This window comes from Brassica oleracea, chromosome C6, assembly GCF_000695525.1.
Source record: "Brassica oleracea var. oleracea cultivar TO1000 chromosome C6, BOL, whole genome shotgun sequence".
Lineage (NCBI taxonomy): Eukaryota > Viridiplantae > Streptophyta > Magnoliopsida > Brassicales > Brassicaceae > Brassica > Brassica oleracea.
Genome location: NC_027753.1, coordinates 23378355 through 23391689, shown reverse-complemented (window position 1 = coordinate 23391689; position 13335 = coordinate 23378355). Strand labels below are relative to the sequence as shown.

At 37.3% G+C, this 13335-nt stretch overlaps 3 protein-coding genes and 1 pseudogene across 6 annotated transcripts; 2 read left to right on the top strand and 2 right to left on the bottom strand.

Annotated features, from left to right (window-relative positions):
* Nucleotides 1–1289: 1289 nt before the first annotated feature.
* On the bottom strand, nt 1290–1635 carry LOC106297778 (annotated as a pseudogene).
* Nucleotides 1636–5260: 3625 nt separating this feature from the next.
* On the bottom strand, nt 5261–6182 carry LOC106297777. Its single transcript, XM_013733949.1, has 2 exons — nt 6077–6182; nt 5261–5982 (listed from the first exon to the last, which is right to left on the bottom strand). Exons 1-2 carry the CDS (start codon nt 6180–6182, stop codon nt 5261–5263), a joined length of 828 nt encoding a protein of 275 aa, XP_013589403.1.
* On the top strand, nt 5885–8395 carry LOC106300755 (verprolin-like). 4 transcript variants are annotated; one of them, XM_013736961.1, is made up of 3 exons: nt 5885–6094; nt 6191–6282; nt 6427–8395. In XM_013736961.1, exon 3 carries the CDS (start codon nt 7252–7254, stop codon nt 8131–8133), a length of 882 nt encoding a protein of 293 aa, XP_013592415.1. In that variant the 5' UTR covers nt 5885–6094; nt 6191–6282; nt 6427–7251; the 3' UTR covers nt 8134–8395. The 4 variants fall into 3 exon arrangements, with proteins under 4 accessions (XP_013592415.1, XP_013592417.1, XP_013592414.1 ...); XM_013736960.1 differs by having other exon boundaries at nt 6191–8395; XM_013736962.1 differs by having other exon boundaries at nt 5891–6094; nt 6168–8395.
* Nucleotides 8396–11824: 3429 nt separating this feature from the next.
* LOC106298389 (abscisic acid receptor PYL9-like) lies at nt 11825–12934 on the top strand. Its single transcript, XM_013734500.1, has 3 exons — nt 11825–12129; nt 12206–12421; nt 12509–12934. The coding sequence occupies exons 1-3, from the start codon at nt 11983–11985 to the stop codon at nt 12707–12709; spliced, it is 564 nt and encodes a 187-aa protein (XP_013589954.1). The 5' UTR covers nt 11825–11982; the 3' UTR covers nt 12710–12934.
* Nucleotides 12935–13335: the final 401 nt, after the last annotated feature.

Below are 13335 nucleotides of genomic sequence, written 5' to 3'. Positions count from 1 at the left end.
ATATAAAAAAAAGAGAGAGATAATGAATAAGAAAGTCTTTGAATTTTGGGCTCACTTTCTAGATCATCTTCAATAAGAGTTTTTACGTCAAAAGCAACCAAAAAAGAGATATATGTACATTGGTAATGTGTTGATTATGTTGATGCAGATTTTATTAATATCAGATGTAGTCTAACTGATAAGTTAAAAAGGTGTATTCTCGAAACAAGTAAAAAACAGAAAAGAAGAAGCCAAGACTCAAGTGGAACAGTTGACCAAAAGACTAGTGAGCTCGTAGTGTGATAGTCAAATAGTGAGAGTTGCTTCGCGGTTGCACAGAAGACATACTCGCCTTGGACTAAAGCGGATAAAGCACCAGTTTTAGGCGCCACAATATATAGATGTTAAACGGCGTGCACTATACAAAGTTTGCAGTGGTTTAATGGTCTTGTGTTTTTGTTCATTACTTTGAGGTGCATAGATCGATGCATGGGTGCAACATTTTTGTTTTTCTGCTTTACGCAACAAAACAAAATAGGTCGTGTCTGAAAGGAGATGCATATAAATGTCAAGAGTCCTAAACTTAATTGTTCTTTATGCAACTTATGGGATCCAATATGGTTGCACATGCGTCTTTCACACTGTTCGGAACCGCACAAGATAAGTTTATGACCAACTGTGTTTGACGTAATTTTCCAAAGATGAGAAAGACACATTTTCCAAAGAAACAAATCACAAGTATGCCAAGCACTAGCCATAAACAACATTTCATTTTCAGAAATAGTTCAATGTTATGAAATATTCACAAAAGCAAACAAATAAAAGCTTTCATTTACACATCCAAAAGAAATTAACCATGGCATTAAAAAAATTCTTCCTTTCTTATTTCCTTCCATCAACCAAATCATCTTCCATCCTTCATTCTTGCTTCACAAATGCACAAAGCAATTAGCCAAAAAAATAAAATATCAAAAGCAGAAATATTCAAAAAAGATTAGTTCACATGATGCTCATTTTCCTACTTATGGTCACACTTTTTAGGCCACTTTAACCCTTGCGTTGCAAACCAGATCTTGAGCATGTGTGATTGTGTTCTTAAGATTTTTTTTTATCTTCTTTACCAATAACAAGATACCTAAACCTCTTCTGATCCAAAAGGATTGTCTTCCCATGGTTTTGATCATCTTTCTTTCTTCTTCATTTCTATGTTCCATCTTTCTTTCCTGCTTCACAAATACACACAAAACAACATTTAGCCAATAAACAAAAATTAGAAGCAGAAATATTCCAAAAGACTGATTTATTTGTTTCTACTTCTTGGTCACACTTCTAGGCCACTTCAACTCTTGTTTTAAAAACCTCTAGTGACTTTTGTCAAGAACAACATACTTAAACCAATTCTTATCCAAAAATTTCACCAGATACAGAGCATGTGTCATGGTGTCCTGAAGATTCTTCTTTAGAAAAATCTTCCACACCAAGGGGAGGGATGCAACGGCTGAGTATTGCGTTGATTGTTACTTCTGTTTGTGCATCTGGAAAAGATCTGAGAAGATAGATCGCATGCTTGATGAAGTATGGTGTCTTCATCCTAGCAAGAGCATAAACTACAACTTTGTAGTGGTGAGATTCAGATTGAATTCCACGACTCCACATGTACTGAATGGCTTGAATCTCCTTGTCGGGTTTACATGCAAGAAAGAATCTCAATGCCTTCTCGGAATCATGTCACGAGTAGGTAGTTATCATCTGGTTGTAGAGAAACACTCTTTTACTTTATGCATTCTGAAAAATTCTCTCACAGTCTACCAAAGAATAGTCTGCTGATTGTAGATACAATCCCATGAGCCTTGAGAGATTCATTCGTCTTCTCCCATTCTTGTTATGAAAGCTAAAACATGAACCTTTGAGAATTCCATCCCATGAGCCTTGAGGTAGAAGATTACTATACACCAAATCAAAAGGGTTCATGCTTTAGTTTTTAGATTTTGAATTTTAGATTTCTACTTAATATCAACACACAATAATAAAACATTGAGCTATATTGATTTAATCATGAAATTCTTGATTGGTTACAAACATATATACACATATATAATCTGGTTGTATAATAATATGTATTGGATGTTGGGTGTAATAGTACCAGCAGAATATAGTTTAGATAGATCGTCACCACTAATCTTAGATTCTTAAATATTGCATATTAATCATCTCAATTGAAGACCACCTCAATTTTATATTTTAGATTTCTACTTAATATCAACACACAGTAATAAAATATTGAGCTATATTGATTTAACCATGAAATTTCTTGATTGGTTACAACCATATATACACATATATCATCTGGTTGTATAATAATATGTATTGGATGTTGGGTTTAATAGTATCATCAAAACCATAGTTTAGATAGATCGTCACCACTAATCTTAGATTCCTAAATATTACATATTACATCATCTCAATTGAAGACCACCTCAATTTTATAATTTTTGGCCACAAAATTTTGTCTTTCCAATTGGTTTTGATAATAACTTTTCGAAACAAAAATTATATACGTCAAGATAAAGGAAAACGTTCACTATGTTTGTACAAAATTTACTCACAAATTGCAATGAGTTCCACACAAAAAAACATAATGCAATCTTTAATTTCCTAAGCAACTACAAAAAAATTGACACAACCATAAATCATTGTCATTTCCTCTCATGTTATTGACAACCTAACAAATTATCAGTTCTCTTATTAATCCAGTCAAAATTAATTATCTGAATCAAGTCTCTCGGTTTACAATAATTTGATATATACAATGATACTGCATTTAATTAAAAAAAATCAGTTGACAAGATAATAATATTCAAGCCACACACATAAAAAACAATAACATGTCACTAAATCTACTTTTTTTGGTTTCAAATAATCATTAACCATCGTCATTTGATTGTGATTTTTTCAAACTATCTAATTTATAAGTCCACTAGTTATTTTTTCAAGCTATCTAAGTACTTTAGTTTATGTTGGCAAAGAAAGGGTAACTTCAAATATTATGTTATAAATAGTTAATTTTTTTAAGTGACATTGATTAGATGTTAATTGTTTTAATAGCTTTATTTATTTTTTCATTAGTAAATTTTCTAGCAATTTTGATCTGAACCTTTTAACACTAAACCAAAAAAAAAATGTAATCTTTTCAGAATCAAAATCCGGCAAATAAGTTTGTAACGATTATGAAATGTTGTGTCTTTCTTGATTAATCATATGAGAAATTATGATATTGGAGAGGATTGGTTTTCTGTTTCCTCTAGTTATTACCCATGATTTATTTAATGGACCTGCTCAGTGAAGGATTAGAATTTAATATTAGACTTAATTGTTTCTTATTAACAGGCCCATGAATATTTTATGGCTTTACAACTTCTTTATTAACTCCGTTTCGTCGTTACCACAAGAAATGTAAACAAAATCCATCATAAGAAGAGATTCCATTAAATTAACAAAAGAGGCATCAGCTCTATTTCCCTCAGTAGACACTAATCTCCTCTGGTTTGATTTTAGAGTTCCGTTATACTGACGTCAGGAGGCATCCACACTTCTAAAGGGTCTTTATGAATGATATACGTTTCAAACATTTGTAGTAGTCAGTGTTTTGTGAATTTTGGCTTTCTTTTGTTTTACTCTCTTTGTGGATTGAATAAAAAAGAGAGATAATGAATAAGATAATATTTGAATTTTAGGCTCACCTTCCAGATCATGTTCATGAAAAGGTTTCAAGTCAAAAGCAACCAAAAGGAAGATATATGCTAAATTGGTAATGTGTTGATTATGTTATACAGATTTTATTAATATCAGTAGTCTAGCTAGTAAGGTGATAAGCTACAAAAGGTGTATTTTCGAAAGAAGTAAAAGACATAAAAGAAGAAGAAGTTAAGACTCAAGAGAGTGGTTGACCAAGACTAGTGAGCTCGTAGTGGGATAGACTGATAGTGAAAGTGGCTTAGTGTTTGCAAAGGAGATGCAGATAAATGTCAAGAGTCCTAAGCTCATTTGTTCTTTATGCTTTTTTTTTTTTTTTTTTTTTTTGATAACTCTGGTATCTGGGCAGTCACATTCCCAACTATCCCCCGAAAGGGATCCAGCGCCCCAACGGAAGTGATGTTAAATCCGTTGTGGCCAAGGCTCGAACCCGGGTGGCGGGCAGTACAGCTGTACCTCCTTTACCACCAAGCTACGAGCGCTTGGTTTTGTTCTTTATGCTTTATTTGTCGTTAGTAGCTATGAGACTTTGTTGATCGCCATGAGATCATCCTGACTCACGAACATCGTTACTCACAAACATCATTACTCACTAACAATGGCTGATCTTGATTGATGAACGAACAGCCTAAATAAAAGCAAAAAATGTCCCATATATCAATTAACATATAGCTCAATCACTTAAATAAAACAAGACCAACATAATTAGACCTTCCTCGGGTGAAGTCACTATCCAGTAATGAAGCATTTGAATTTTGACACATCCATATATCATTGTCATTTCTCTCGTATTACTGACAAATTACTTAGTTCCCATTTTAATCAAATCAAAATTCAAAATCTGAATCAAATCTCTTCATTCTTATTTATATCTACATTTACTTAGTTTTTGATTATTGGTTTCTCTGTTTACAATACTTAGATATATACAATGAGAGACTGCATTTAATTAAAAATCAGCAATGACAAGATAATAATATTCAAGCCACACACATAAAAACAAAAACAAATCACTAAAATCTAAAATTTCTTGAGTTTCAAATAATCATTTTACAATATTCTTTTAGTTGTGACTTTTTCAAGCTATCTAATTTATTAGCCCACTAGTTATTTTTAAGCTATCTAAGTATTTTATTTTATGTTGGCAAAAAAAAGAGTAAACTTCATTTATTATGCTATAAATAATTAATTGTTTAATTTACATTGATTAGATGTTAAAAAAAAAATCATTAGCTTTGTTTGTTTTTTCATCGGTAAATTTATTAGCACTCTCATTTACAAAAGAAAAAGTCATTAGCAATTTTGATCTAAACTGTTATGACACAAAATAAATAAAAAATCGTAATTTTTTCAGAAACAAAAACCGGCAAGTTAACATTCTTGTCTTTTATATTTATATATATGATAAAGAGAAGGCCTATTAAGGCACATTGTTTTGAGCTTATAAGCCCAGTACAAAACGGGTCTGGCCCAATTGTTTTAGAACTTTAGTTAAACCACGAGAGAAAAATTACGCGTGTTGGGGAGCTTAGTCGTCGAGCCATATCTGCATCATCGCGGAGGAGAGAGCCGGGGAGGAGTACCGAAAGGAGGAGATCCGGTTTTTGATGAGAGCGATAGTGGAGGTGCTGAGTGAATCAGCGCTACGAAATTCGTTTTTGTGAATTCTTGAGTTTCTCTCCGTCCATAGCGTGTAGATTGCAGCTTGCCAAGCCAAGAGTGATAGCAAACGCAGGTGCTTCGGTGAAGAGAGTGACTGCATGTAGGAGATTGATTGGTCCCAAGGTCTAATCGCAGGTACTCTAGCCTTCCTTGCCAGTGGGTTCCAAACAAAGTAGGAGAAGTTACAGTCGAAGAACAAGTGATCTCTCGTTTCTAGAAAGGAGTTGCAGAGCACACACGTTGGATTAGTTTGGAGTCCCCAGTTAATCATTCGGTCTTTCGTAGGGCAGCGGTTGAGATTGACCAGCCAAGTGAGGAAGTTGTGTTTGGGAATACCCCTAGCTATCCAAACAGCATGAGACCAAGGAACCACAGGCTTGTGATCTCTTATAAGTTTGTAAATCATACATGTTGAGTAGCGGTCTGTAACCTTTCCAAGCGGTGACCAAACCACTGTTTCCTCTGAGTCTGTGAGAGTTACTGTTGTTAGGTAAGCGTGGAGAGCCAATTGATCCTCAGACCGCGGCGAAGGCAAGGACCATACTCCATCATTGCAGAGGTCAGAGATCATTGAGTTTGGTCTTGTACCTAGAGTAGAAGAGCGGAGGTTTAAGAACAAGTTTAATCTCCCAAAGGGGCTCCAATTGTCCGTCCAGAAGCGAGTGTTTCTGCCATTCCCCACCTCCACATTGATCCATCTGTAAGCCAGTTCTCTTACTCTTAGAAGTTTCTTGACTGAGTGAGAGTGAGACTGTTTTTCCTTTAATGTCCAGAAATTGCTCTTGCATTTGCGCAGGATGTTTTTGACGAACCAAGACACCCAGATTGAACCTGTCCGGAAGAAGAGAAGCCAGACGAGCTTGATAGAGCATGCTTTGTTCCAATAATGTAAGTCCCTGATACCCAATCATCCTTCTTCCTTTGGCAGAACAACAGTTTCCCAAGATACTCTAGCTGTGTACTGACCTTCTGTCGATCCTTTCCATAGATATGCTCCGCAGATAGAATTAATGATTTTTATGCACTGCTTAGGGATAGTAAACGTATAGCACCAAAGGATGACAATTTGAAACGCTTAATTTCTACAACAACAAAGGATGACAATTTGAAACGTAGAGCACAAAAAAAACAAACTTCTCTTCCTACAGAGACTGCTTCTCTTATCGAAGAATCAAGCGGTCCAACTGCTTCCAAGCTTTCTACTACCAGCAGCAATGCTGGATCTGCAACAATCCAGAACAGATCTGAGATTACTGAAACTAACACTGTTCACGTGAACAGTTCAGTAGATACTTTCCAAGGGTTTACCATTCTCCCACCCAAAAAATCCACTCCACCACTTCCAAACTACTCCCTTGCAAGTCAAACAACTAAACCCTTACCCTCTCCTACCCCACCAAAAGCTTCCCGAAAAACTATTATCCCTCTCCTTCCTCGTTCTAACGTACCCCCTCCTGAAACAGCCTTAGACCCAAACAAATCACCTCCTCCCCTCCCAACTAAAACCCCAGAAGCCCCTACTAAAACATGGGGCAAGAGAGCGAGCTACATTGCTGACAAGTCTTTGAAACGAGTAGCTCCAAAATATTACTCGGAAGCAGGCATTCCTCAAGTGACAGTGCCTGATGAAGTCTTCCAAAGAGGTGCAGAGATGCACAAAGAGTTCATTGTTGGGTCGTTCTTGGCAAAAATGCTATCATACCAAGCGATTCAAAGTGTCCTCAACTTCCTTTGGGGGAAAGGGCATAAACTCGACATTAGAACCAACCTGCAAGAAAGAACAATTCTTGTGTGAATCCCAAATGATTTCATCAGGAACAAAGTGTTGGAAAAAGGCTTTGGTATGTAGGAATAGCAATGTTCCAAGTCTCACCGTGGACATCATCCAAAGAAGCAGCTCCCATTGACTTCTCCTCTATTCCTCTTAGAATCCTGGAAGGATTAAGCTTCGCTGCAGGGTTGATTGGAGAACCAAAGGAGACGGATGAATTCACAAGAAACATTACTGATGTCAATCTCGCACATGTGAAGGTTGAAGCAGACTTAATTTCACCCCTTCCTGACCTGATTGAACTCAAGAGAACGAGTGGAGAAATTTTTCAAGTCTCTGTTCATATCCTTGGATCCCCTCCAACCTGCTCTCATTGTAGCCAACTTGGTCACAATCAGAAGGATTGCCTCACTTCCCCACAAGAAAACATCCCACCTAAATCCCAGCCTAAAACACAAACTGCGCCTTCGTCATCAACTGAACCTACCCATGAGACCCCTCCTGTGATCCCTTCTCCGCAGGAGCAAAACACTCCAGTGATCCCTGAATCAAATTTTGAAACTGACTTAATGGAGATTCTCTCTCCTGTCCAAACCGCTCTTCTCCATGCAACCATAGAACCCCGTCATACTATCACCCTTGCCTCACCCTCTCCTTCACCCGACTTTGATGAGCCCCATACCATTGTATTCACCTCCCAGCCTGCTGAAGCTCCTGTTGTTGTAGCTCTCTCAGCCCAAACCCCTAGAAGAGCTACTCCTTTCAAACATAAAGTCACCCACAAAAAACTTTTTGCCTCCCAATTCCAAAAAATATCCACCAATAACCCTTTTGCCATCCTTGACCCAGCCCTTTTTAATTCTACAAACAAACATCACCTTTCCTTAGACCCGATCCAACCTCCTATACCTGCTGATCCTGTTGGTTCTCTTCTACCTCAAGAAGAGAATCCGAGCAATCATCTATGAGTAACAAAGCCTTTGATGACAATTTGAAACACTTAATTTCCACAAATACATAAGATGACTGATCATCTCCAACTAACATATTCACACTTGACCTGAACTTAGAAAACAGAGATTTGAGAAGTTTTCCTCCGGGTTCTTAGACATTAAAGCTCAAATATATGTGTATGAATAGATAGTCAATTTTTTGAATTTAGTATTTGACTTAATTGTTTCTTCATAACAGGACCATGGATATATTACGGCTTTACAACTTTTTTATTAACTCTTTTTTGCCACCTCAACGTATAATCAGAAGAGATTTCCATTTATATAACGCAACTCAACGAGGCATCTACCGTCCATTTCCCCCACTAGACACGTGCCATAATCTCCAATGGTGCTGACATCAGCACCGGACAAACAGTACTCTTCCTCTGTGGCTCTGTCTCTTGACTTTCCTAACGGTGAGCTTTGTGTGTTGTGGGCAAACAACGTTCACGGATTTGACGTAGTTTTTGGAGTCGTGGTCTTTAAAGACCGAACCTTCTGAACCTCGTTGACTCAGGGTTTCAAGCGGTTTAGGAATCCATGCAGTGCCCTAGGAGATTAAGCCTCGTCGCTCCTGTCTAAAACGTAGAGAGCAAAGACACAACAAACAATTATTGGTCCCATGTATAGGAGATATGATTATTTTGGAAACATACATTAGTGTTTGCATGTTTTTTTTTTCCGGAAGTACTCATTTTATTAGATAGCTTAAAGGCCGAACGGGCTACCAATAAAAGGGACTAAACTACAAAACCCCAGAACTAAAGCAGAGAAACAAACCCTGTTAGAAAAGAGAGAGCCATGTACCAAGAAGAGCTGTGACGTGGGAGGAAGTAATATAGCGATTTGTTCTCGATAGAGGGTCAAGCTTAAGCTTGATGGTGTCCTCAATATCAGAGATAATCACATCTGGAGGTCTGGCTACAGAAGAGTGAAGTCTAGCATTGCGCTCTTTCCATATGGAGTACATCGAGGCTTGGTAAAAGAGTCTACAGATGAGCGTTATGTGTTGGTCCGTTGAAGGCCGAGCAAGACACTCCAAAATGGCTTCAAAGGACTGAGGAGGGTGGAGATTAACCCGATTGATAAAGTGTTGCCAAACAGAGGAGCTGAAAGAAGAGGTTTTCCCTAGATTCAGCGCAATTGGCACAAAGGACACAGGAAGCAGGTATGTCAAGCCCCCATTGTCTCATCCTATCTCTAGTTTCCAGACGATGTCGGACATTAACCCATGTGAAGAAGGTGTGCTTCGGAATGTGATCCGAAAACCAGACTTGCCATGTCACCTCTGGACCGGGAGGATAGAGATGATTCCAAGTACTTGCATGTATGTTAGCAAAGACACATCCAAATATTTTCTAACATCCATATAAGTTACACATGCAATGCAGATTGGTACGTGAAAGTCAAGACTTGTTTTTGTTGAGACAAGGAGTCGCGCATGGAACGACCCGTTCAAAAGTTTGAGGATGAGAGCAACAAAGTCAGGGTAATTACACGAGAAAGCTCGTGGGACGATCTCTATGCATCATCATCACGCAGTGAACATGTCTCTCGTCAAGACCAAGCTCCTCCAGAATCTTTTCACCACCACAAGATACAAACGGTGAACCAAACGTGACCACATGTTTCATGGCTTTAAAACTAATTAACGAGTTCATGAGCAGCACATCAGGTTCATTATTAACGAGAGTTACCTTCAATAGAGTGACGTGAAACTGAAAGTTAGCTCTATAGCCGTGTTCGAGACAAATGCTCGATTATTTCGGGTAGAAACTGTTCGTATATTCCTTTTGTTGCCTCTCATAGATTCCTCTGTGGACTAATACATCGTATCCTGTAATGACCATATTAAAACCCTAAGACCATGATTATCGGTAAAACTCCAAATGGGGTCCTTAAGAATTTTTTTTTCTTTTTGTTTTCTAAAAAAAATAATAATAATTAAAAAATAAACCAATCGCGGGCTGCCACGTGTCGGTGGGGTTCGCAAACAGTGCAAAAACTCCCCAAAGAACGATCTTTATTTCGTAATTTTGGGGACTGGTTTTTAAAATTTTTGTGGTATCCACGCGTCAGTGGGGCTAACAAACGGTTCATAAACCTCCTTTAGAAACCAGCGCTTAGAGCATGATTATTAAAGATTCTTAGGGTGGGTTTCTTACCGGAATATAAGAATTCATCTCTTAACTTTTAACTAAAAAAAAGTAAGAATCTCACCCTAAGAACCCTAATAATCATTGCTCTAATGCCTCTCAGTAAAAACCAAACCTAAGAGCACCCTTTTATCGGTTAAAACTGCAGTTGATTTAAGCAATTAAATTTTATTTATTTTTAATTAACCAATATGAAAGCTGACACTTGGTTAATGGAGTTTCTCCTAAGGCCATGATTAAAAAAAAAAAAAAAAAAAAAATTAAAAAGCAAACCAATCGGGGGCCGCCACGTGTCAGTGGAGCCCGCGAACAGTGTAAGAAACTCACTAAAATCGGTTCTTAATTAGTAGTTTTTGTAACCGATCCTTAAGGGTTTTGTGGGGACCCACGCACTAAGAAACCCACTAAGGACCCCGGATAATCATGCTCTAATGTTCCTAAACATCTAATTTGAGAACCGTATTTGACTGTCTTTCTATCTTTTTACCTTTTTTGATTATTTTTAATCTTGAAAACTTATCTTAGACACCTCCATCTAAATAACCAAATTGAACCATAAATGGACATCCCTAACATAATTCACTATCTTTACCTCAAACTTAGTTGGCCCGAAGAAGAGGGTTTCTTTAAAGAATCAGATCCCTAATTATAACATCGATGACCACATTAAAGAGATTATAATCCGAGAAAACAGAGGATTTCATTGAGAGCCCATGCCGATTGACTTTTCTTTGTAAAAAGTCAAATGGTCAATAAATATTTGAATTTAGATATGATATGTCATACACTCATACTCATTTAAAATGTAATATCTATTATTATTATTATTTTTTTATTAATCTGGAAGTATCTCAGATCCATAGAGAGATCCAGACTAATCTCCAGGAAGAAGTGCAGTCCACGGATATACTATCTCTCCGGATATTCAAATGGACCCTAAAGCATAGGTTCATATCCGTGTTAGATGACCATGATAATTGTGACTTAGTTTTGCGCAGCAGGTGGATCGAACTCGTCTCTTTACCACTCGACCACAATCACCCGGTCTGTAGTATCTATTATTGTTAAGAAAATAGTTTGGAAAACTCTAGATTGGAAGCTTTAGATGACAGTGACAAATTTATAAAGCCCTGAACTAAAAACAGTCAACAATGCTCTGTATGCATGATTTAATTTGAGAGAAAGTTAGGTTTAAGCTTATTATACAATTATCTGAAAATGATGTACATCGCATTGCATATGAACACTTTGAAGGGCCAACACTAACAAAAGAACACATACCTAACTCACCGGGAATAATAAATAACATAACATTGATCTTCATAAGATTTGTTTCATCAACATATCCACAATTAAAATCGAATATGCGAATAGGCGAATAATAATAACTAGTTATATGTCACTGGACCCATAATAATAAATTAAAAATATAAAAAAAACTAGAGGGGATATATAATGAAGCTGACGTTAATCCTCTGTACATTGCACCAAACTCTCTGCAACTTGTAACCCCATCCTTATCTCATCAAACCTCTTCTTCTTCATAAAGTCTCTAGAATCATCGAATCTTTTAGATTCTCTCCTACTTCTCTTATTATATAAAGAGATACATAAGAACATTAAAACAGAACATCTTTTCTGTAAACGATAATCATCTATCTGAAACATGAACTCGACCATAGCTGCCGATAACGGACGTGTTTCAGGTGGCGCGGCGGAGTTTCTTCAGATTAGATTGAATCATAGACATGATCCCAAGGAGAACCAGTGTTCTTCGGTTCTTGTTAAGCATATCAAAGCCCCTGTTCATCTCGTAAGTCTCTGTTTCTTTATGCAACTTTTCACCAAGATTTGCAAACATATACGGATTCTGATTTGATGATCATCAGGTTTGGTCTCTGGTGAGGAGATTCGATCAGCCACAGAAGTACAAGCCTTTTGTCAGCAGGTGTGTGATGAAAGGTGATGTTTGCATCGGCTGTGTTCGAGAGGTAGACGTTAGATCTGGCCTCCCGGCTACCACTAGCACGGAGAGGTTGGAGTTCTTGGACGATAATGAACACATTCTTGGTATCAGAATCCTTGGTGGTGATCACAGGCTTAAGGTTTATCCCCTTTTCAAAATATAGTCCCATAATAACTAGCCTTTACCACTGTTCAATGAACTAAACCTTCATCTACTGTTAGTGCAGAACTACTCATCAGTGGTTACAGTACATCCAGAGATAATAGACGGAAGAGCGGGAACAATGGTAATAGAGTCATTCGTGGTGGATGTACCAGAAGGGAACACCAAAGACGAGACTTGTTACTTCGTGGAAGCACTTATACGATGCAATCTCAAATCTCTGTCCAGTGTTTGCGAAAGAATGGCTGCTCAGGACATGACATGAGTTGTGGACCGGTACTCAAGTGTTTTTCCTCAAATTGTAGAATTGTATAGCAACATTGGTAAGCGAAATTGATCACGTGACATACATACTCTCTGGATTGTAGCCAGAGAGTCCTCTAGTACTCATTTGGGACATCTCCGTAACTGATCCTGAGTGTACTACTTGTATAAGTTATAAATTGTGGCTCTATAATTTCGTAGGAATGTAGCTTTACCTTTCAGTATATATTATTGGATTACAACCAAAACTACACAAAATCTATATTATTGGATACACTGTATGTAAACGCCGGTAAACCGGAATGACATAAACGATAAAATAAAAACGATGTTAAGGAAAATAGACGAATGTAAGAACGAATACAAGAACGATAAGAAATCGTATTCGCAAACAGACATGGAGTCAAGATATGATCTATTTCCTTAACTCAAAATATTCGCTCCGTTAGTGAGACGGAACTATACGAATATAGAGTCTCATGATACAACCATGGCAAACGAATCACGCCTCACTCGTGATCGTCCTATCGAACTATAAACTCTACGAAACACTCTCGTATTTACGACTTACGCTAAGGGATTTTTGTTGTTGGTTTCGATGCGAAAAAGTTAGAAATGAATGAAGAG

Coding starts and splice junctions, on each gene's coding strand:
- LOC106297777 (XM_013733949.1), bottom strand. CDS start 6,182: ATGCAAGAGCAATTTCTGGACATTAAAGGAAAAACAGTCTCACTCTCA. Junction 5,983..6,076: donor ACAGATGGATCAATGTGGAG/GTGGGGAATGGC, acceptor CTTCTACTCTAG/GTACAAGACCAAACTCAATG.
- LOC106300755 (XM_013736961.1), top strand. CDS start 7,252: ATGTTCCAAGTCTCACCGTGGACATCATCCAAAGAAGCAGCTCCCATT.
- LOC106298389 (XM_013734500.1), top strand. CDS start 11,983: ATGAACTCGACCATAGCTGCCGATAACGGACGTGTTTCAGGTGGCGCG. Junction 12,130..12,205: donor TCAAAGCCCCTGTTCATCTC/GTAAGTCTCTGT, acceptor GATGATCATCAG/GTTTGGTCTCTGGTGAGGAG. Junction 12,422..12,508: donor GTGGTGATCACAGGCTTAAG/GTTTATCCCCTT, acceptor CTGTTAGTGCAG/AACTACTCATCAGTGGTTAC.